This window comes from Staurois parvus, unplaced genomic scaffold (genome assembly GCF_062004578.1).
Source record: "Staurois parvus isolate SC_StPar_1 unplaced genomic scaffold, SC_StPar_1.0 ptg000051l, whole genome shotgun sequence".
Taxonomy (NCBI): domain Eukaryota; kingdom Metazoa; phylum Chordata; class Amphibia; order Anura; family Ranidae; genus Staurois; species Staurois parvus.
Window position 1 is genome coordinate 963,580 of NW_028317847.1, and position 21,165 is coordinate 984,744.

A 21,165-nucleotide genomic window follows, 5' to 3' on the forward strand; every position below is an offset into this window, starting at 1 on the left:
ACACCACCTGTTTACAGTAACGTAAGTACAGTAAGCTTCAAAATAGTGAATATGTCACTCCAGCTCAATATGTTCCCAATAATGTGATGCCAATCCACTCCTAATAATGCTGCTGCTTATAAGCTGCATGAATATAACATCCCTCTCAAATATAACTTAATGCAACAATAGCAGCGCATGTGTCTAATATAAAACTACAGTGTTAAAGGATCAATATAAATATGTGAATCAATCAATAAGTAATACAATCAAAAAACGAAAACTAAAAAATGAAGCAAACATAGCACAGACTCCACCATAAATAGTATTAAAAGTCCATAGTCCCCTTCTCACACTGAGTGACAGAAAAAAATCTTCAATGTGCATGTAATAATCAGTCAACTCCGTTCTCAAACACCACGTGTCCAGATAGGTCACCCCTTATTCACTGCCACTCACCGAATAGTATGACTTAATCTGATAAGTGAAAGCTCTTGTAAATTACTCCTCCTTCTTATCAGCTTTACCAACCAACCACAGTGCGTCAATACAGCTAAAGGGATGGTTATTCAATAATACTCCTTTCCAGAAAATGAAATAAAAGAGGAACCAATAGTGTATTACTGTAAAAAACATCAATTTATTAATCATCCTGTAGGGTACTCACAAACAAGCATGAATCAATAGCCAAAAATATGTATACTCCCACATTGGGTAGGCTTAGTGTGTAACAGGCATCTCACGTAGCATCTCACCCAACCAACTTTGCTACTGCAGGCGGAATGTCCCGGCTGTCTCCTATGTCGTGTGGACCGCCACTGACGCGTTTCGTCATGTGACTTTATCAAAGGGTTATCCACACAGCGCAACACTTCCGCTTATATAACGTATTGCTTATTCTCATGAATTCCCGCATGACCGGACGCTGCCGATCATATAAGACCAAAGAGGTTCCATCTTGTAGTTAAAAATATATTAACAACCCATAAATCAATGATGATAATTGATCAGTACATTTACACAAAATAATGCAATACCCCATTAATAAAATAATTCAATAAACAATAAATAACATAAAATATACCAATTAATATGATGAAAGAATAATGACATAATACATAATGCCACGACAATCTGTAGCCCAATAAAACTTAGCATTATATCACCTGACTAAATTACAAAAATTAATCAGTGAAGTTATGATCTACCAATAATACAGTGAAACCTAATTTATCAAATACAATTAATTAGCAATAAAATTATCAATAAAAGCTTAATTATATAAAATTCAGAAATATATATGAAAAAAATCCTTAAATGAAAAAAATATTAGTGCAAAATATAAGAAAAGTATACCACATTAATCAAAATACCCTTTATACAATAGTAATCAAAATACCCTTTATACAATAGTAATCAAAATACCCTTTATACAATAGTAATCAAAATACCCTTTATACAATATTATGGAACTTTCTGTATCTAATAAATACCGATTATAATTATCCATCCACATTATACATCACTAATAAAACAATTAATGTTCACCCCCCACATTCAGGCCTGATGGGGTTAGGGTCTGAAGTTTGTCTATCCACGTTGTTTCACGTTTAGAAAGTTTCCTCACCATATTTATTCCCTCCATGATGGATAAATCCTATCCAGTCCCCAAAGTTTTAGCCCATCAGGATTCTTTCCATGTACTTCCCTAAAGTGCAATGACACATTATGATTACTATGCTGAATTTTTACATGTTCTACCAATCGTTTCTTTAAAGGGCACTTGGTCCGGCCCACATACTGCAGGCCACAAGGGCACTGCAGTGCATATACTATTACTAGGTGAGTAGTGTCACAAGTAATTATTATTATTATACAGTATTTATATAGCGCCAAAGGGTATGCTCAGCACTGTACAGTAGCAAGGGGGACAGAACATGAGACAAGACAGTAACAATACACTACTGGAGGGGTTCGAGGGCCCTGCTCTTTCGAGCTTACAATCTAGGAAGGAGGGGAAGTAATGAATTCTGATATATTATACGATTTATTAGTTATTCACAATGTAAAATGAGTGCTATTTTTCACATTATTTCTAGCTATCCTACATGCCCTGCATTTACGGCATGCAGAAAGTAGGTTTAGGAGGTATCACAAATCCTAATACCCTATCCACTAACAATACATGCCAGTGTTTCCTTTAACACTGTAGTTTTATATTAGACACGCGTTAAGTTTTGCGGGTGTCCCCCACCCCAGAAAACCTAGCAAAATCTGTGAAATGGCTGTTAATGTGGGCCAGCATTCTTGGTCTGACATCTAAATAGTTGATATAGCACTATTAACTGTTGTACTGTACAATGCTGAAATTAGCTTTTTTAAAGGATAACTCCACATTTGTTGGTGAAAAAAATGGCAAATAATAAATATAGCATATACAATTACGACACAAGTCCTATTGTAATTGAATGTTATTAAAACATTACCTTTCCTTTTCAATCTGCAGTGCTGTAATTTAATTGTAAAATGCAATGGAACATGGCAACTTGGAGGGGTTCTGTACACAGATTGTGCACAGAACTCCCTCCAGCAATATAATTTCTTGCTTGTGTGATTGGCTCACTGATTTTCCCACAAGTCAGCACTAAGATACAAGTCAGATTTTGGGCATCCCCTGCAACAACAATGTCATTTTGATGAGATACTCCCAAAAGTAATATGCATCTAAAGGGATGCAGACCCTGACACTCATTACAGCACTGCAGGTGCAGCAGCTGATTGATAATTGTAAAGCCACTCCCATACAGATTTTCTCTGCACATGGACACAGACAAACAGCTGTTTCTTCAGAATAAGGTCCCTTTCACACGGCTGTTTCATCTGTCTGTTTCATCTGTTGACCGAAGAAAAACACACAGCAATGCATTCCTATGGGCAAGCGGATGTCAACGGAAGTTGTCTATTTACATCAGTTTTTTGCCCTCTTCTGTTCAGGTCTGTTTTTTTAAAAGGAACAAGTCTGCAACAGATGTAAATAGATGAAAAATGGATATAAAGAGAAGATGGCTGTAGGGTCAGAATCTGCAACAAAAGTTTTTTTTCTCAACAAAAGTGAAGTTACTCTTTAAAACTTGGCCGTACATGGAGTGAATTTCAGCCAGTTTCAGAAGAACCATCCGAGATTCGTTCAGTGGTTGGCCCATCAACCACCTCCTACCTAGCGTCCCTCAGTTAAAAACTGAAAGAGCCAGGTGGAAAATTGTCAGCCAAACAGCATCTCTATCAAGTCAGATGCAGCCACTGTTTACGTATTTTGACATCTGGCAGCGCCGGCTGTCAAAATACAATAGCTGCAGAAAGGAGTTGTGATCATCCATGCTGTAAAGCCCTGCAGGAGGGCTGTGGAACTGCAAAATTGGAGGTAAGATTGCTTTAGGTGATGTTGATGAATCGGTGGTCTGTTTACAATTTGGTCTCATTGTTTGTTGTATCTTCAGCCTTCCATTTCTAAAAGAGAGGATGTCCGATGAAGCCAGGTATGCACAGGATGTTGCAGATTCATTTTCTCAGTTGGGTAAGTGGTTTTACAAGGCATCACACAAACCATGGCACTTAAACAGCAACAATAAATTCCTCAAATAGCAATTGTGTATTTATTGTGTATTATTTTAGTTTCATTGAAGGTATGATTTTTTATCAGTTGTATTTTAATCCTGTTCAAGGATTGTAAGATTTCTTAATTCGTATCATTGTACTACCTATATATAAAGAAATATATTCTATGATATGTTCAGGAGTGCCAGCTGATCTGACGTTTTTAGTAAGGGGTATAGGATAGACTGGGGGGGGGGGGGGGGGCAAGGAATGAGAACTAGATATTTTTTTTTAAGAAAAGGTTTTTTTTAGGAAATAGGGTGCATTATTGAAGAAACCAATCATATTATCATCATTAAAAAAATTTAAAATGTACTCAAAACCGTTTTATTAAAAAAAAATTAACTTTAACGTTAAAAAAATGTTCACTTTGAACTTAAAATCCCTGTGGTCTAGTTCACACTAGATGCAGTACAGTGCGTTTATTTTCAGCATCAGAAATAAATGCACAGTGTTTTCCATGTATTCCGATGGCCCTAGTTCACACCAGTGCAGCCAGTTCCAGTGTTTCTGGTGCAGAAAAAGTAAGTAGAACATGCTGCATTTTTTTCTGCACAGAACTGTACTGGAACACAGCAAAACTCATCAAAATCGCACCGGAATGGAGTGTGGTGTCAGCTGTAAGCAGACAAGCATCTCCAGGGTACATTTTTGTGGTGTGAACTTGCCTTGTAAGCAAATTACTTGCTTATGCTTTAATATTAATTTAAATCTTAAAAATGCGCCTTGATGGCCAAGAGAGAAAAGTCTTGGAGGAGGCAGCCGCTCAGGCTAAAGAGGCAAAAAAAAATAAGCACACCTTTAAGGGAATGATAGCTAGGAGAAATCTCTGTAGTGCCCTAACCATATGCTAATTTTGCTCAATCATTAACCACTTCCAGTCCGGACACTTTTACCCCCTTCCAGTCCAGGCCAATTTTCAGCTTTCAGTGCTATCACACTTTGAATGACAATTGCGTGGTCATGCAACACTGTACCCATATGTATTTTTTAGAATTTTTTGGAGACAGATAAAGCTTTATTTTGGTGGTACTTATTCACCATTGGGATTTTTATTTTTTTTGCTATGTAAATGAAAAATTCCAAAAATTTTGAAAAAAGTGTTTTTCTTTTAAAATTTTGCAAATAAATAGTATTTCATCATAAATCTTGGCCAAAATTTATTCCGTTATCTTTTTAGTACAAAAAAAAAAAACAACACAAATTAGTTTATAACCAAAATTATAATTTTTAAACTTTTTTTTAACCTTTTTTAAAAATTTTTTATATTATTATTTATGTTTTATTTTTTATTTTTTTTACATACTGTCACCCTAGCAGTACAGTGTCACCATGGTGACACTGTACTACTTGTGGGGGGTGATGAAGATTTTTTTTTTGTTTTACACTGATTGCTTTTACACCCATAAAGGCTGTAAAAGCAATCATTCCTCCTTCTCTCTGGCTGCATTCTTGCAGCCATTGAGAACTACTGAGTGAGCTGTGACTGGTCACAGCTTGTCACATGGTACAAGGCTGTTGTGAATAGCCTTGTACCACGTGACCTCTGTGATCATTCACAGATTTCACACGTAGTAAGCAATGATGTCACAAATGACATCTTGCTTACTACTCTGCATGTGATCACTGATTGGCCAATCAGTGATCAGATGATCGGGACCTTGCACAGAGGTCTTGTCAGATGATCAGTGTTCCACTGTCCGGAGGACACAGCGGGCACCGGATCACAGTGCTGCGCACTCCCAGGGAGCGCGCACAAGCAGGGTGCGGGGAGGCCGTTTATAAAGGCCCTGCACTGCCACCGTCTGGCCGTTTATATACAATGGCCGGACGGGAAGTGGTTAATCCAGCCCTGAAAATCATCTGAGTGTTTACCAGTCAGGGTTGACGTAATCCCCATGATGAAAATATGACACAAGCTGTTGGTACTCTCGGATAATGACGGCATCTTACGCTTGTATCTAGTGGTGCATTGCAAGCTGTGGTACAGTTTAAGTGGTTAAGTCTATATTTTTTTTACCTTAATACATTCTTTGCATTAAAGTAAAAAACGTCCCCTTACCTGACTCCTGTCACTGCTCCTCACTTCCTGGTCTTGCAGGAGACACTGAGAGCAGTGGAAGCCATAGGTTCCTGCTGCTGTCCATCAAACTCCTGTGAAGCGTGAGTGTGGGGCGTAGTTTACCAGTGCTGTGTGTGTCTATGGATGCACACAGCCAGGCTCAGAAGCGCAAGCACATATGTGCCTCCTTAGCACCTGGTTTGCTATAGAGGCACCCGGAGGAGAAAGTAGCAGCGGAGAGTGCCGGTGGGGGACTGTCAAAAGGGGAAGTAAAGGACCGCTCTGTGCAATATCATTGCACACAGCAGGTAAGTATAACATCTTTTTTTAATTTAACAAAAAAAAAAACCCCAAAACCTTTAATATTACTTTAAAATTATCCTTTCAACAATGTATAGCCTCTTTAAAATCCTCTTGTTACGGTTATTAGCCAAAAAATAATCTCTTTATGCTTCTCTAAATTAATTTCACATTGTCCAAAGGAGTTTGACTTTCCTGGTTTTTGCGCTAAGCCCTATCCACCTGCATGCAATAAGAATGCCTTTAATGGCTACTGATGAGTTCTCAATGTACAGGGGTTTGCTAAGTGTTTAGGCCTTCTCCTTTCGTGTTGCTCCCTCACTGGCAGAACCGGGTGGCTGTTGTTACTAGCGAAATTCAGCAGCATTTCGGACAGCGAGGGTAAGGTTAAGGTGGTACCTGCAACTCCATGATTCTACCACAGTACTACAACCACCAGTGCATAATGAACCTCAGTCCAGGAGTCAGGGACATCAGACCTCAGCAACAAAGTGAAGCTAAATCAGTGGGTTATGTGGACCATACGGAGCCTGCATTTCAACTAATTTCTGCTAAATGTGCTTAAATTCAAGCCATTGGTGGCCCTGGAAGCACTTTAATTTGAAAATTTATAGAATCGGGCAGAACAATGATGGCCAAAAGTGACAGTAGGCTCTCAGATGTTGTCACTGTTTGGGTATTTTGACAGCTGCAGAAACAGAGGCTGTCAGAATACAAAAGATGACAAGAGGATTCCTCCTCCTGTTAAGTATGGATGGGGGAATCTACTGATTTCTCTTGTTTAATGTGTATGGCTAACGTAGGTAGAATGTTTTTTTTTTTTAACTAATAAATGACTAAATAAACTAATAAAACAGCAGACCCCTTATCCTACAGGACTTTTCATTTTACATTTTAAAATGTCTTACTGGTAAAGATAGGTGATTATATACCAGTGAAGATTATATGTCCACGTTTACTGCTCTGGATCCAATTATACTCATAAAGTAACACTAATCTGCTATTGATAAAAAGTATGTACCAAAATCTAATATCACAATGTAATGTTATACTTCTATAAAGTTATTTTTAAAATATCATAAAATGGGATGCCATATAATCTTACAAAACTAGGTACATTTGAAAGCCATGGAACCTATGGTACCCCTAGCCAGGTACATATTTTATTTTTTTTATTTTTAAATATAATACACTGATTGTGGTTTTCTAAACACCTGGAAGTGTGGTATAAAGTCAATTTAAAAATAAATATGCACTGGTCCTATATGTGTGTACCTTGCGGGCTCATTTTAATTTAACCTCCAGACATGTGCTGTTTGTAATAACTGTGCTAAAATTGTTCTGTATTGCAGGCTGCCTGATGAGGGTGCCAAGTTCTCAACTCAGGATACAGATCTGCAAGTCCATTGCCAACTTTTATAATGCAGAGATGACAAAACAGCAGACTGACGGTACAGTAGCTGTAATGTCTACCGTGTTTTTCAGTACAATAATTTTTATTAAAAATGGAAAGAAAATACAATGCAAAAGTCACCCATGCAGGGGGCCTTATACAGTCATGTAAAGCTGAACATCATTTACACCTTCAAACAGCAACTGTCAAGAGGTGGGTGCATGCTTGATAGTTTAATGAACAATATTTTTGGGATTGAACAACACAGCCACACAGCAAAGGCATCAGCCTTTTTTTTTTAAAATAACAAACATGGTATACTTACCTGCTCTGTGCACAGGTTTTGCGCAGAGCAGCCCTGAGCCTCCTCTTCTCGGGTGCCCCGCTGGCGCTCCTGGCCCCTTACCTCTGCCGAATAGCCTCTTGCTATGGATGCACTGAAGCAGGCTCTCTCGATCCTGAGCCAATAGCTCCAGCTGCTGTGTGAGCAAGTGAGGAGACAAAGACCCAGGAGAGCCACTGCTCTCATACACATATCGTTGGATCGAGATGTGGTTCAGGTAAGCATAAGGAGGAGCTAGGGGGGGAGCTGCACCCAGAAGGTTTTTTACCTTAATGCAGAGAATGCATTAAGGTTAAAAAACCTTCTTCCTTCAGAACACTAAGAAGGAGCCAGAAAGGAAAGTAGAGAAGATACAAGTATAGAGCAAGAAAAAGAGAGAAAAAAGGGGGGAATCTCACAGACGCTGGTATTAATCCACTAGAAAGTCACAAGGTGCGATAACTGACTGGGTGCAGTGTGGGGAAAGCGTAAGATAGCCAAGGTTTCCATATTTTTAGAACTTTTAAAATGGGAATCATGCAAGATGCTTATCATCTTTTCATTGATCATCATAGTGGTCAGTCTTTTGCTGCTGCAAATGAGACCATGGGTTTCTTCCAGGCCTTGGCTATGATACGCTTAGCTGCAAGAAAATTGTGAGCGGCCAGTTTCTGTTGTCTAACACTTTATGCAATAACCAGATCTGGTCTAGCTTTTCGATAAAATGCTCACTAAAGTTTCAAATGTACTGCTGAATAGGCCTGAATCACACTTGTGCGTTTTGTAGCTGGAAGCTCCAAGACACTTCACAAACAAAATTCCATTCATTTCAAATTGTTGCCTGCAGCAAAACCTCCAAATAAAAGAATCCGTGCTTAGGAGAAAATATTAAATCATATAAAAGTGAAGCTGCTAACACTATATCTTGTTACAAGATAATCAAAACTGTAGAAATTGTAGCAATAAAATTATATCCAGATATTAGAAACCGCAAATGCAACTTTGCCAGCCAATAATACTGGAAACAGCAAATAACGATTTTTATGGCAAATAACACCTACATTATAGTTTAGTGAATTGAGCCTGTCATGAGAATGTTAGGAAATATACACAATTTTATTTGCTTTTTTGCTTGTTTGTTTTTAATTTATTATTTGTCATGTTTTAATTTATTTTGGGGAAATTCAGAACAGAGTTGCCAACCTCCCACTCCTATCTTACACTGACAAAACATACAAAATTAACTTACAGAGCACATCTTTTGCTGACAACCTGAAATTTGACAGAAGCTCTGTTTACAAACTAAAACCATTAATATTTTGACAGTATAAATAAGATATATAATAAGTTGTAAAGGTTAATCATACCCACACCAAGCAATATTCTCTGGTTTACAGTTAAAAAGTCGATGTGATAAAAAATGAGAATACCGAAGTAGTTAATTGTGTTTTTTAAACTGAGTGTCTGAAACCGCCACCACAAAAGAAACATGTTTGGCCTCCAGGAACTTTTTGCTGCAATGTGCGTCATATTAACACATTATTGCATGCTTACCCTGCAAGCGAACCACTCCAGTGCCACAATGTCTTCTCCCGCTTTTCTTCTGGGTTCTGAGTCTTCGGCTTCTTGATTGATCAGGCAAGGATAACATAACTTCTGCTCATGCATATGGGAGCTGCTTCATCTTGGCACAGAATCATGCTGACACTGTACACTGAGCTGTGCATGCATGGCTTACTGTACACAAATGCTAACAGGTAAAGAGAAGCAATTATGGCAGAAGAAAGATAGCAGATCTCTTCTGTCATGAAAACCCTACCTGTCAGCCATTTTTAGAAAATGTTTTACGTCCATTTTATCATTAATAGTTTTGTACTGTGTTCCTCTGGCCTTCATTATGAACATACAGCTTACTTTTATTTATAAAGTGTGTTGAATACACAATAAATACCTGGTGATCCTGGCATTCCTCTTGATTTCCCACCATGCCAGGTTGTAGTCCTCAGGATCGCCCCATCAGGAAGTGTGCATGTCAGGGTCCAGTAGCAGATATAGCACGTAGGGATCAAACAGAAGCATAGTCAGTAAACAAGCTAAAGTTTGGTAACAAGTGATTGCAGGTTGGGATCAAGTAGAAGAGTAGTGGTGGAACAAGCCAAAGGTCGGTAACGAGTGGTAGTGAAAGTACAGACGGCAGCAGAAGTGACAAGAGTGAGATATTGGCTGGAGAGAGCACTATAATCTGGCAAAATGGCTTTAATTAGGTAGTTCATGGGAAGAGCAAAGGGTTCAAGGTTTATGAGAAACAAGACATAAGGCAAGGTTGTCTAAGCCAGTGTTCCTCAACCTTTTTTCAGTCAAGGCACTCTTTAAATTTATGGACAATCCTGAGGCACCCTTTGAAATTATGTCTTGAGGCACCTCATTCTAAAATGTGAAAAACTATTCTAATAGTTTTACAGAACGCAGCAACATCCACACATGTAGGACACCCAACATTAGAGGTGATTTATTCTTCCAAAGCAAATACTTTTTTGCACACTGGTACTGACTAGTATTCCAGTGTTTCTCTTCTCTCTCAGGTTTTCTCCATCACTGAGCTAATGTGACCCCAGCACTGATTACGAGGGGAAAGGGAGGGTCAAACTAGGATGCTGTGCAGGCAGCTGACATCCTCCTTATCAACTGATGATGTCATTGGTTGTCAGGACACCGGTGGCTAGAATGTCGTAATGGTTCACAATGAAAACCTGTGACGTTCTGCAACTAAAAGGTAGGCTTGTTCCACCCACTGGCCTGTGTACATGTTTTAGACAATTCTTAGTCATTTTGCCAAGGCATCCCTGAAGAAGCCTCAAGGTACCCTGGTTGAGAAATGCTAGTCTAAGCAATTAGGCAGGGAGCTGTCCAGCATATCAGGTGGCTCAGCAAGAACAGTTACTACTAGACACAGCAGAGGTCACGGGTTCAGGTCCAGTCCCTGACACCAAGCTGTGACTTGCATAGTTACATAGTTAGTCTGGCTGAAAAAAGACAAAAGTCCAACCAGTTCAACCATTAAACAAAAAAAGTTATAATCCTATACCCACAGTTGATCCAGAGGAAGGCAAAAAAACCCAGCAAAGCATGATTCAGTTTTCTCCTGCAGGGAAAAACATTCCTTCCTGATCCCCCGAGAGGCAATCGGATATTCCCTGGATCAGCTTTACTTATAAATGTTACTATCCAGTTATATTCTGTGTATCTAAGAAAGACTCTTAAGGGAGTCTTTTCCACATTTCTTACTGTGAAGAAACCTTTACATGTTTGGAGATTAAATTTCTTTACCTCCAGACGTAAAGAGTGCCATCACAGGCTGCCACCCCCCACCCAGCTTTGCCTATCTTGACAGCCTTTAAGTGAATGGATCACAGTGGGGTGCACTTTGTGGAGTGCATCAAAGGGGGAAGATCAGCATCACCAGACTGGTGACTGGATGCCTCCTATCTAAACACGCCCTCGAAGTGTATGAAGTAGTGAATTACCACTCTTTCTTTACACTATAGCAATCCTAGGAGGCTAGGATGTGGAATTGAGTGTTTTTGGCTCTATGCTTGCACCAACGCTTGTACTGAACAGGATACAACTGAACTCTTCAAAGCACCAATGGATTTGTTCAGGACGTTTCCACACAAGTGCAGTTTGTTCCTAAATACTCAGCCTTGCCACCGTTTACTTAACCTGGTGTGTCAACTCTACCAATACAGACAGCATACCAGCTTCAAATTTAAAAACAATTTGTCAAATAAAAACGTATTGTACAGGCTGTCTTTCAAAGATTGTATTACATAAAATCAAAACTGCTGCTATAGTGTGCAGGAGCCATCAGAATCTATGATTCAGTCTCCTCTCCAATCACCCCATTGTAGCTAACACATTTCAATAGCTGTACTCTCCTCCTCGCAGTACAACACATTTTTATAAAAATACATTTTTTTAATAAGATTTTCATGATTCTGTGTGCTCTGGTTTGTTACATCTGTTGGCACCGAGATTATAAGCAGCTGAGGGGATAGGAGAGGAACTCTGCAAATAGAAATCTAGAGGTTGTTCTATCATATTTTCTCTTCTAAAAACTAACAGGACGTAAGACGGCACTATAGTCCCGCAACAAAAATTCACTGGGAGTCAGGCCCCTGTCACATGACTGTTCCAATAAGGTCAGTTTTTCAGACGGACAGAGCCTGCTCTACTCTATGAACAGCCAGGTGTAAACTGACTCAGCTGTCTGTTTACACCCGTCTACCTCTGGTGTGATCTGGTCCACAAAAAACAAACGAAGGGGGATTCGTCCTCCTCCATCTACATGGATCAGAGGTAGTTGGGTGTAAACGGATAGCAGAGTCAGTTTACACCTTGCTGCCCATAGAGTATAGCGGGCTCTGTCTGTGTCCATTCTGCAAAAACTGAGTGGGCACAGACCTGTTATTTGTCTGCTCTTCTCCGATCGGCAGGGGATCAGCGGATAGTTCCCCTGCTGATCAAAGCGGAGTCCACCTAATGTAAAAAGGGCCCTAGAATTTTTGGGCAGGCCAATAATAAAACTGGGTGCCAGCAAGAATGTAACTCCTGCACACATGGACTACAAACATCTCACATTTTCATTATATTCATTACATGGGGGGGTGTTTTATAGTTCACAGAAGATAGCTGGGAAAGCTGACAACAATGCTTCAGATTTCAGGGATACAAGATTTCTGATAAGAGGTTTTTTTCTGTGTTTGCAGAAAATTTAGTGAGCCTTAAATAATAAAACTAATGCAGCCACCATTTTTAAGGACTGGTAATCTGCAATATATTTAGTTTTTTTGGGTTTAGATATTCTTTAAGAAAAGCAGCTGTTTGTGCTGACTTGTAAATTCTCTGTTCTTATCGATTCTTATTGATGATTTGTAAAAATAATGAACATTTATATTTTGCATGCCCATATTTTTCTACACAGGTTTTAAACCAACCAGCATAGCTTACAAGATACAGATGGCTGAAGTGGGGGGCATGGCGGAGACCCTTGCTTTGTCTCTGACATTGCTTGAGAATCATCTGCATGAGAAGATAGCACTGCTGAAAGTACTGCAGCTTTTCTCAGACTCCATTGGTATGTATGATAACTGTGATGTGATATAAGCACATTGACTAGTGTGATGGCCCCATTTTACTGTGATTTGAACATATGAAGGTTTTTTTTTTTTAGTAAAACTGGAGAGTGCAAAATCTGGTGCAGCTCTGCATAGAAACCAATCAGCTTCCAGGGTTTATTGCCAAAGCTTAATTGAACAAGCTTAATTTAGAAGCTGATTAGCTACCATGCACAGCTGCACAGATTCTTGAGTGCACCACTTTCAGTAAATCTCCCCCATAGTCTTTTGCCTAGTGTGCTTATATCTACTATAACATACTGTGGCATGATATGATTTTATTTCCAGAGGAGCTAGGGAACTGTTTTAAAGTGGAACTATGCTCAAAGGTTAAAGATTAGCCGTTTTATTGGAAATATTTAGAAATGTTAATTTTGCCAAAGCAGTATCCAAAAAATGTTACTTAGTGTCTTGAAATCCTGAAAAAACCTCCTGGTATGTGAGTGTGCCTAGGCACTCCCATGCCTACAGCCTCATAGCTGTATATCTGCAGTCTATCTAGGCACTGCTGCCTCTGTCTGCTAACTACTCTACTCAAAATTATATACATTTTATCGTCAAAAGTATTGGGACACCCTTCCAATGGCCACAAGTATAGAAAATCACGCACTTAGGCATGCAGACTGCTTCTACAAACATTTGTGAAAGAATCAGTATAAATATAGGTGCAGCGCTAATAAATAAATATAATAAATGAATATCCAATAATAAAAGTAAATAATGCATAAAAGAGTCCGGTGATATGAAAATATATTGAATTAGTGCATGTGATAAATCCAAAGGGTAATACATTCAGCAGCAGATACAGAGTAGACTTGTGACACGAACGAATAGTAAAAGTGCGCACTCACCGGACGCGCATAGGTAATGCGCATATAATATTATAACCACCAGGATGACTCTAGATAGGCGGGTCAAATAGGTGAACTTCCATCTGTGGAATGGTCATCAAGCCTTGGGAAATAGCTGGAATCTGCTGGTTCCAGAGGTCCCCCTCCTCTGCTGCCACTTCCACCAACATCTCCTCTTCCAAGGAGAGGAGGGGGTCCTCTACTATACTACAATTTTCCATTTGTGAAAGAATGGGTCGCTCAGTGAATTCAAGTGTCGTACCATGATAGGTTACCACCTGTGCAATACCCATGAAATTTCGTTTGCTACTAAATATTCCACAGTCAACTGTTAGTGGTATTGTAACAAAGTGAAAGGAACTGGGAACAACAGCAACTCAGCCACAAAGTTTTAGGCCTCGTAAAATGACAGCGGGGTCAGCGCATGCTGAAGTGCACAGTGCACAGAAGTTGCCAACTGTCTCCAGAGTCAATAGATAAAGAACTACAAAAACTTCGTGTGGCCTTCAGATTGGAACAACAAAAGTGCATATAGAGCTTCATGGAATGGGTTTCCATGGCCGAGCAGCTGCATCCAAATCTTACATCACCAAGTTCAATGCGAAGCGTTGGATGCAGTGGTGCAAAGCACACCGCCACTGGACTCTAGAGCAGTAGAGACATGTTCTCTTGAGTGACGAATCATGCTACTTGCCTGACTGCGTGGAAGATTAGAACTTATCAGGTTTTTGTTTTATTCATTTTGTACATACAGTGGGGACAATAGTTATTTGATCCCCTGCAGATTTTGTAAGTTTGCCCACTTACAAAAAAATGAAGGGTCTATAATTTTTATCATAGGTGTATTTTAAATAATAAAGACAGAATATCAACCAAAAATCCAGAATAAACACATGATACGTTATAAATTGAGTTGCAGTTCAGTGAGTAAAATTAGTATTTGTCCCCCAAGGAAAACATGACTTAGTACTTGGTGGAGAAACCCTTGTTGGCAAGCACAAAGGTAAGACGTTTTTTTAGTTGGTTACCAGGTTTGCACACATCTCAGGAGGGATTTTGGTCCACTCTTCTTTACAGATCTTCACTAAATCCTTAAGGTTTCTTGGCTGCCGCTTGGCAACTCGAACTTTCAGCTCCCTCCATAAATTTTAAGTAGGATTAAGGTCTGGAGACTGGCTAGGCCACTCCATGACCTTAATGTGCTTCTACTTGAGCTACTCCTTTGTTGCCTTGGTGGTATGTTTTGGGTCATTGTCATGCTGGAACACCCATCCAAGGCCCATCTTCAGTGTTCTTGCTGAGGGAAGAAGGTTCTCATCCAAGATTTTACAATACATGGCCCGTCCATTGGCCTCACAATGCGGCAAAGTCAGCCTGTACCTTTAGCAGACAAACAGCCCCAAAGCACAATGTTTCCACCTCTGTGCTTGACTGTAGGGATGGTGTTCTTAGGGCCATAGTCAGCATTTTTCTTCCTCCAAACACGGCTAGTTGAGTTAATGCCAAAGAGCTCAATTTTGGTCTCATCTGACCACAGCACTTTCTCCCAATCCTTCTCTGAATCATTTAGATATTCACTGGCAAACTTCAGACGAGCCTGTGCATGTGCCTTCTTGAGGAGGGGGACGTTACGGGCACTGCAGTATTATAATCCATGGCGGTGTATTGTGTTACCAATGGTTTGTTTGGTGACTGTGGTCCCAACTTCCTTGAGATCATTTACAAGCTCCTCCTGTGTAGTTCTAGGCTGATTCCTCACTTTTGTCACGATCATCCTTATCCCACGAAGCGAAATCTTGCATGCAGCTCCAGACTAAGGGTAATTGATGGTTATTTTGTATTTTTTCCATTTGCAAATAATCGCTCTGACAGTTGTCTCCTTCTCACCAAGCTTCTTGCTGATGGTCTTGTAGCCCATTCCAGCCTTGTGCAGGTCTACAGGCTTGTCCCTGATATCCTTTGACAGCTCTATGGTTTTGCCCATGGTGGCAAGGTTTGAATGAAAGAGATTCTGTGGACAGGTGTCTTTTATACACATAACGAGTTGTCGTTAGGAGCACCTTCTTAAATTGACAGGACTAATCTGTGTACCACATGAGCAAGAATTATTGTTGGTTGGTAGGGGATCAAATGTTTATTTTATTCACTGAACTGCAACTCAATATATAACATTTATATCATGTTTTTTCTGGATTTTTGGTTGATATTCTGTCTATCATTTAAAATACACCTATGATAACAATTATAGACCCTTCATTTCTTTGTAAGTGGGCAAACTTACAAAGTCTGCAGAGGATCAAATAATTATTTTCCCCACTGTACATACAACCAAACTTTACATTTTTGCATATAAAAAAGTATGAAAACATCTTAGGCAACAATACTTGTGAACATTAAATATGAAGACAAGAAGAGGTTGAGACATGGATAGGGGTCTGGTATCTAGTGGGGAGTCAGGAGATCAATAGAGTTACTCCAACACCACTATATTATGCCATTGTGATGCTGCCTAAACTATGAGCATGAGTGAGGGACCAGACTATAGACTGACTCCTTTGTTGGCATAGTGGAACAGCTTCCCTAATTTCACTCGAAGTGCAGGAACCAACTGATCATCAAGAGTACCAGAGATTATTATAATGGGACCCCTGACCCCTCCAGAAAGGGTCTATTACAGGAAAAGATTCACAAAAAAGTCTGTGGTTGAGGGGAAAGGTTAGAGGGAATGGGAGGAGGGGTTAAAGAAGAATTCCAGGTATAGATAGTTTAAACATAGTTACAGCTTGGACCAAGAGAACTATGCATATACTGTACCTGGCAAATGCTCCTGAAAGCTGGAAATCATTGAAGTACAAACCACCACTTCAGTGATCTGCACTTGTTTTCAGGCCCCATGTCAAGCAGCTTCCCTGCTCTATACTCAACACGGGAGGTTGGTTGATCGGCACCAATGCTATTCAGAGAATGCTTTTCAGTTTCTAGATAAATGTAAAGCATGCTTGGATGAAGTGGAGAAATAGGTGGTGATGTCATGTTCTCCACTTCGTCCAACCAGAGAACTTTTTGCATTTGCATTCATTCAGAAAATACAAAATATTCTCTGAATGGTGCCCATTCTGTGCAGCTGACCTCCTGTGTTCAGAATGCAGCAGGGCAGCCACTCGTCCTGGGACCCAGAAGCAAGTGGAGATCACTGGTGTAGTGGTATGTGCTTCAGCAGGGGCGGACTGACAACTCATGGGGCCCCCGGGCAATAGGGTATCATGGGGCCCCTGTGTCCTTGCCCAAACTCAAAAAAGCCTATGAAAAAGGTACCAGGGGCATCTCATGGGGCCCCCTACTGACTCCGGGCCCTCGGGCAGTGCCCGAGTTTCCAAATGGTCAGTCCGCCCCTGTGCTTCAGTGATCCAGCTTCCAGGGGGATTGGTCAGGTATGGTATATACATAGTTACACTGGTCCAAGATGGACCAACGTAACTATGTATAAAATATCTTATATCTATACATGGAATTCTTTTTTTAAGTAAGAGGTTAGGATAGAATAGGAAAGGACAGGAATCATGTAGGGTAAAGATAACAGGGTTTTTTTTGCTGTCTTTGTCCAAGATGGTCTATCTAGTCTCACTTTGTGTTCTGGAGACCTTATAAAAACTGAGGGAAAATCTAAATACATTTGGTACAAAACAGGAAACAAGAGAAATCTCCCAGTGGGAGCAATTGTTCTGGTGACAACTGTCAAAAGTAGGACAGACAGTCTGGTAATCACTGTTTAGTTATTCAATCAATCGATCATTGAATTAATCTACAGTATTTAATTTTGCCATTGGCTTTGGGACAGAGACAGATTAAATTGGAACTCCACAGAGGAGAAATGGGACTTTCAGCTCACGACAACTTGCTAAGTGACTAGAAGTAAAAACGTTTCATAGATGTATTCATAGATGTATGCTGGTTACATTGATACAATGACACAAATGCAAGGAAAACAAATGAGGCATTATGCATTGGATTCATTGGACTGGCGGCCTGGCCTAATACCAACATACATTAATGTAGCTCTGTTTTTATTTCGACCTGCTGATTTTCCATTTGTATATTTTATGTGTATACTAGGGATGCACCAATTAAATTTTTTTTACAGTGCGTACAAGTACTGATACCTTTTTTTTGTACTCACCAATACCAATTACCAACCCCACTGACAGCTGTATGAGTGATCATTCATTAAGAATGCAGCAGCCCAGCTCCTTAACCACTTCGACTCTCACACCTGTTCACCCCTTATAGACCAGAGCAATTTTTACATTTCTTCTATAGACCTGTTTATTCAGTGATAACTTTGTCAATACTTAAGATAACAACATAATACATATATTGTTTTTTAAGGACAAACAAGGTTTTCTTTTCATGAATATTGTCTTGCAACAATGATATTTTTTTCACAATCCTTAGACAATTAAATAAAACAAAACTAAAAAAATACACTCTTTTTTTGAGCAGTTTTAGTTTAAAAATAAATAGTGTTATTGCACATAAAATATATGCATGTTATTCTGTAATTTTTCCTGTTTAAAATGACACTGAAATTATGATTCTGGTACAAAGCATTGAAAATGTATTTACAAATGAAATAAATAATTTTTTTTAAATTCTGCACATTTTTCAATGTTAAACTTGTAAATATATGTTAAGGTGTAAAAATATTAAGGGATAAAGCAAACAAACACAAAAAAAAAAGTTTTAATTATTAATAGCTTATAAAATATAGATGAACAAAAAAAATCAGCATGAAAATAATAATTATTATTATTATTAGTACTTATTAAGCGCCGTCAATTTAGTGCAATAGCAGTGCTTTACACCTATATACGGTGCTCAGCATAAGTGAGTTCATCCCAACATATTTGTCAGAAAACCTTCACTTTCCTTTCAGAATCAACATTTTCTATGGGACATTATACTACAAAATACTCCCACAAATGTGGGCCATTTATTGCAAACAAGATTTGTTAATTTACACAAAAAAAAAAATATTTTTCCTAACAAATTCATTCAAGACCATGTTGCAAAAATGAATACACCCCAATGAAAGTCTTATGCCCCGTACACACGATGAGAATATCAGACGAACGATTGGCCATTTTTTTTTCGCCTGCTAGTCTCACATCGAAAGTAAAATGGTTACTAAAGATACGAAAATTCTCCTAAGAAAGAAATAAATTTGGAAAGTGATGTCATGTATTGCATTGTATTTGTATTGTATTTTCAGATGACTACTGTACTGATTAAACGAAAATCGTGCAATCTGGTGTCGTACGAGAAAAGTTTTTGCGCCTGTCCCTTTGGATATTGTCGTATGAATTGTCGTGATCGGCTCTCGAAAGCTGTGTACTAATGATCCGATTATCGGACGATCGGTCCTCGTACAAAAATGTTCGTACAATTTTCTTATAGTGTGTACAAGGCATTAGGAGCAAAGCTAAATTTTAGACAACAAAATCCTAATTAACAAGAATTCAACTGCAGGTGAGTCTAAATATTCATTAAACAGATGTCCAGCAGACAGTTGATTATAAAAGGGCAAACCCCTCCCATTTTATGCTGTCAGCAATGGCACTGTCAGGGATCCCAGATCTTTCCGCGGCGCACGGGTCTGCGCATGCGCGGTATGCCAGGCCGCACTAGCGTGCGAGCATTAGGACCTGGGCACCCGCGACAGCAGCGGCGGTCATGCATGTGCACTTGCGATCGCGGACGCGCGCCTGGCACCAATGAGGGCGCAGGGCGCCCTATTTAAACAGGTCAGGTCTGTGCTCTAGTTGCCTTATGGTCTTACCTGTATCTTGTGTTTCCTGAAGTATATTACCTTGTTGCCGACCCCGCCTGACCTTGATTCACTGACTTTCTCCTGCTCTGATCCCTGGATTGTCTGACCATTCTCCTGTCTAATCCTGCACATTTTGATCTCCTGTTACCGAAACCGGCTCGTGACCAGTTTATCCTTCTGTCTACTGTGTTGTAGCATTCTGCCTCCACCGCTACCGACCCGGCCTGTCCGACTCCTCTCTCTCTACCTCCTTACCTCAGGCTCTCGCCTGCTATACACCTCCGGCAAGTGCTTCTACCACAGCTGGGTGCACCCAGGGGCCGCGACCTGGTTTCGGCCTGCTCCAAGTCCATCCCCACCATCAGGGGCCCTGGTGCACAAGCAGGTCTGGGCTTAGATTCTACGCCTTGGGGAATTCCGGCAGGTCCATAACAGGCACCACATGGAAGAGAAATGTCACAAGGTCTGAGAAAGAAAATAATTTCTTTACACAAGAAAGGTGAAGGCTACAAGAAGATCAGCAAAGCCTTACTTATTAGTCAGAATACTTTAGCAAAACTGATACAAAGATGGAATTGCAACCATCTCACAGAGACGTCCAAGTGATCCATGGATGTTAACACCTCGACAGGAGTGTCTTCTGATGAGAAGGGTTAAAGAAAATAGCGTACACTGCAGAAGAATGGCATGCATGTTCATGAAGGAAGCCTCTTGTATAGCCCATGCACAAAAAAGCCCACCTAGAATTTTCCAGGGCCCATGCTGAAAAAGAAGAAGACTACTGGGACTCTGTACTCTGGGGTGATGAGACCAAGATAAATGTTTTTGAAACTGATGGCTTCAAAACTGTGTGGCGTCACAAATTTGAAGTACAAAGAAAAATGCATGGTGCCTACAGTGAAACATGGCGGTGGCAGTGTCCTTCTGTGGGGCTGCATGAGTGCTGCTGGTGTCGGGGAGTTGCATTTTATTGATAGTATTATGAATTCACAGATGTACTATATTGAAAGAGTAGATGCTACCATCACTCCATGCCCTTGGTTGTGCACTTTTCCAACATGACAATGATCCAAAACACTCATCTAAGGCCAATGTTGCATTTCTGAAGAAGAACAGGGTGAAAGTGATTCAGTGGTCAATCATGTCTCCTGATCTGAACCCAATCGAACACCTATTGGAAATTCTGAATAGAAAAGTTGAGCATCGCTCTCCATCCAGCATCCAGACTCTAAAAGAGGTCGTTCTTGAAGAATGGAAAAAGATCGATGTTGCAATATGTCACCAACTTGTTCATTCCATGCCTAGAAGACTTGGTGCTGTCCTTACAAATAATGGAGGTCATACAAAATACTAGATGTTGTAGTTTTTGTTGTGGGGTGTATTCGTTTTTGCATCAACTAATTTGAGTAAAACTGAAGATTTTGTAATCTAAGTTATACTATTAACCTTACTTTCCTGTAATGAGCTAAACAAACGTTCTATAAAACTCAGTTTTGTCAAAATTTTGGAAATTGTTCTTGTTTTCATTGAGATATTTATTAAAATCTTACTTTTCAAAGGGGTGTACTGATTTATGCTGAGCATTGTATATGGTACATTCACA

General features: G+C 39.7%; 1 protein-coding gene across 2 annotated transcripts in view; it reads left to right on the plus strand.

Annotated features, from left to right (window-relative positions):
* CFAP69 (cilia and flagella associated protein 69) overlaps positions 1 to 21,165 on the plus strand; it is an 87,133-nt gene that overhangs the window by 24,461 nt on the left and 41,507 nt on the right. For both annotated transcript variants that reach the window (XM_089666233.1, XM_089666232.1), the window contains exons 5-7: positions 3,477 to 3,553; positions 7,348 to 7,446; positions 12,692 to 12,844. In XM_089666233.1, the coding sequence (XP_089522359.1) occupies positions 3,477 to 3,553; positions 7,348 to 7,446; positions 12,692 to 12,844 (329 nt within the window). The remainder of the gene's footprint in view (positions 1 to 3,476; positions 3,554 to 7,347; positions 7,447 to 12,691; positions 12,845 to 21,165) is intronic.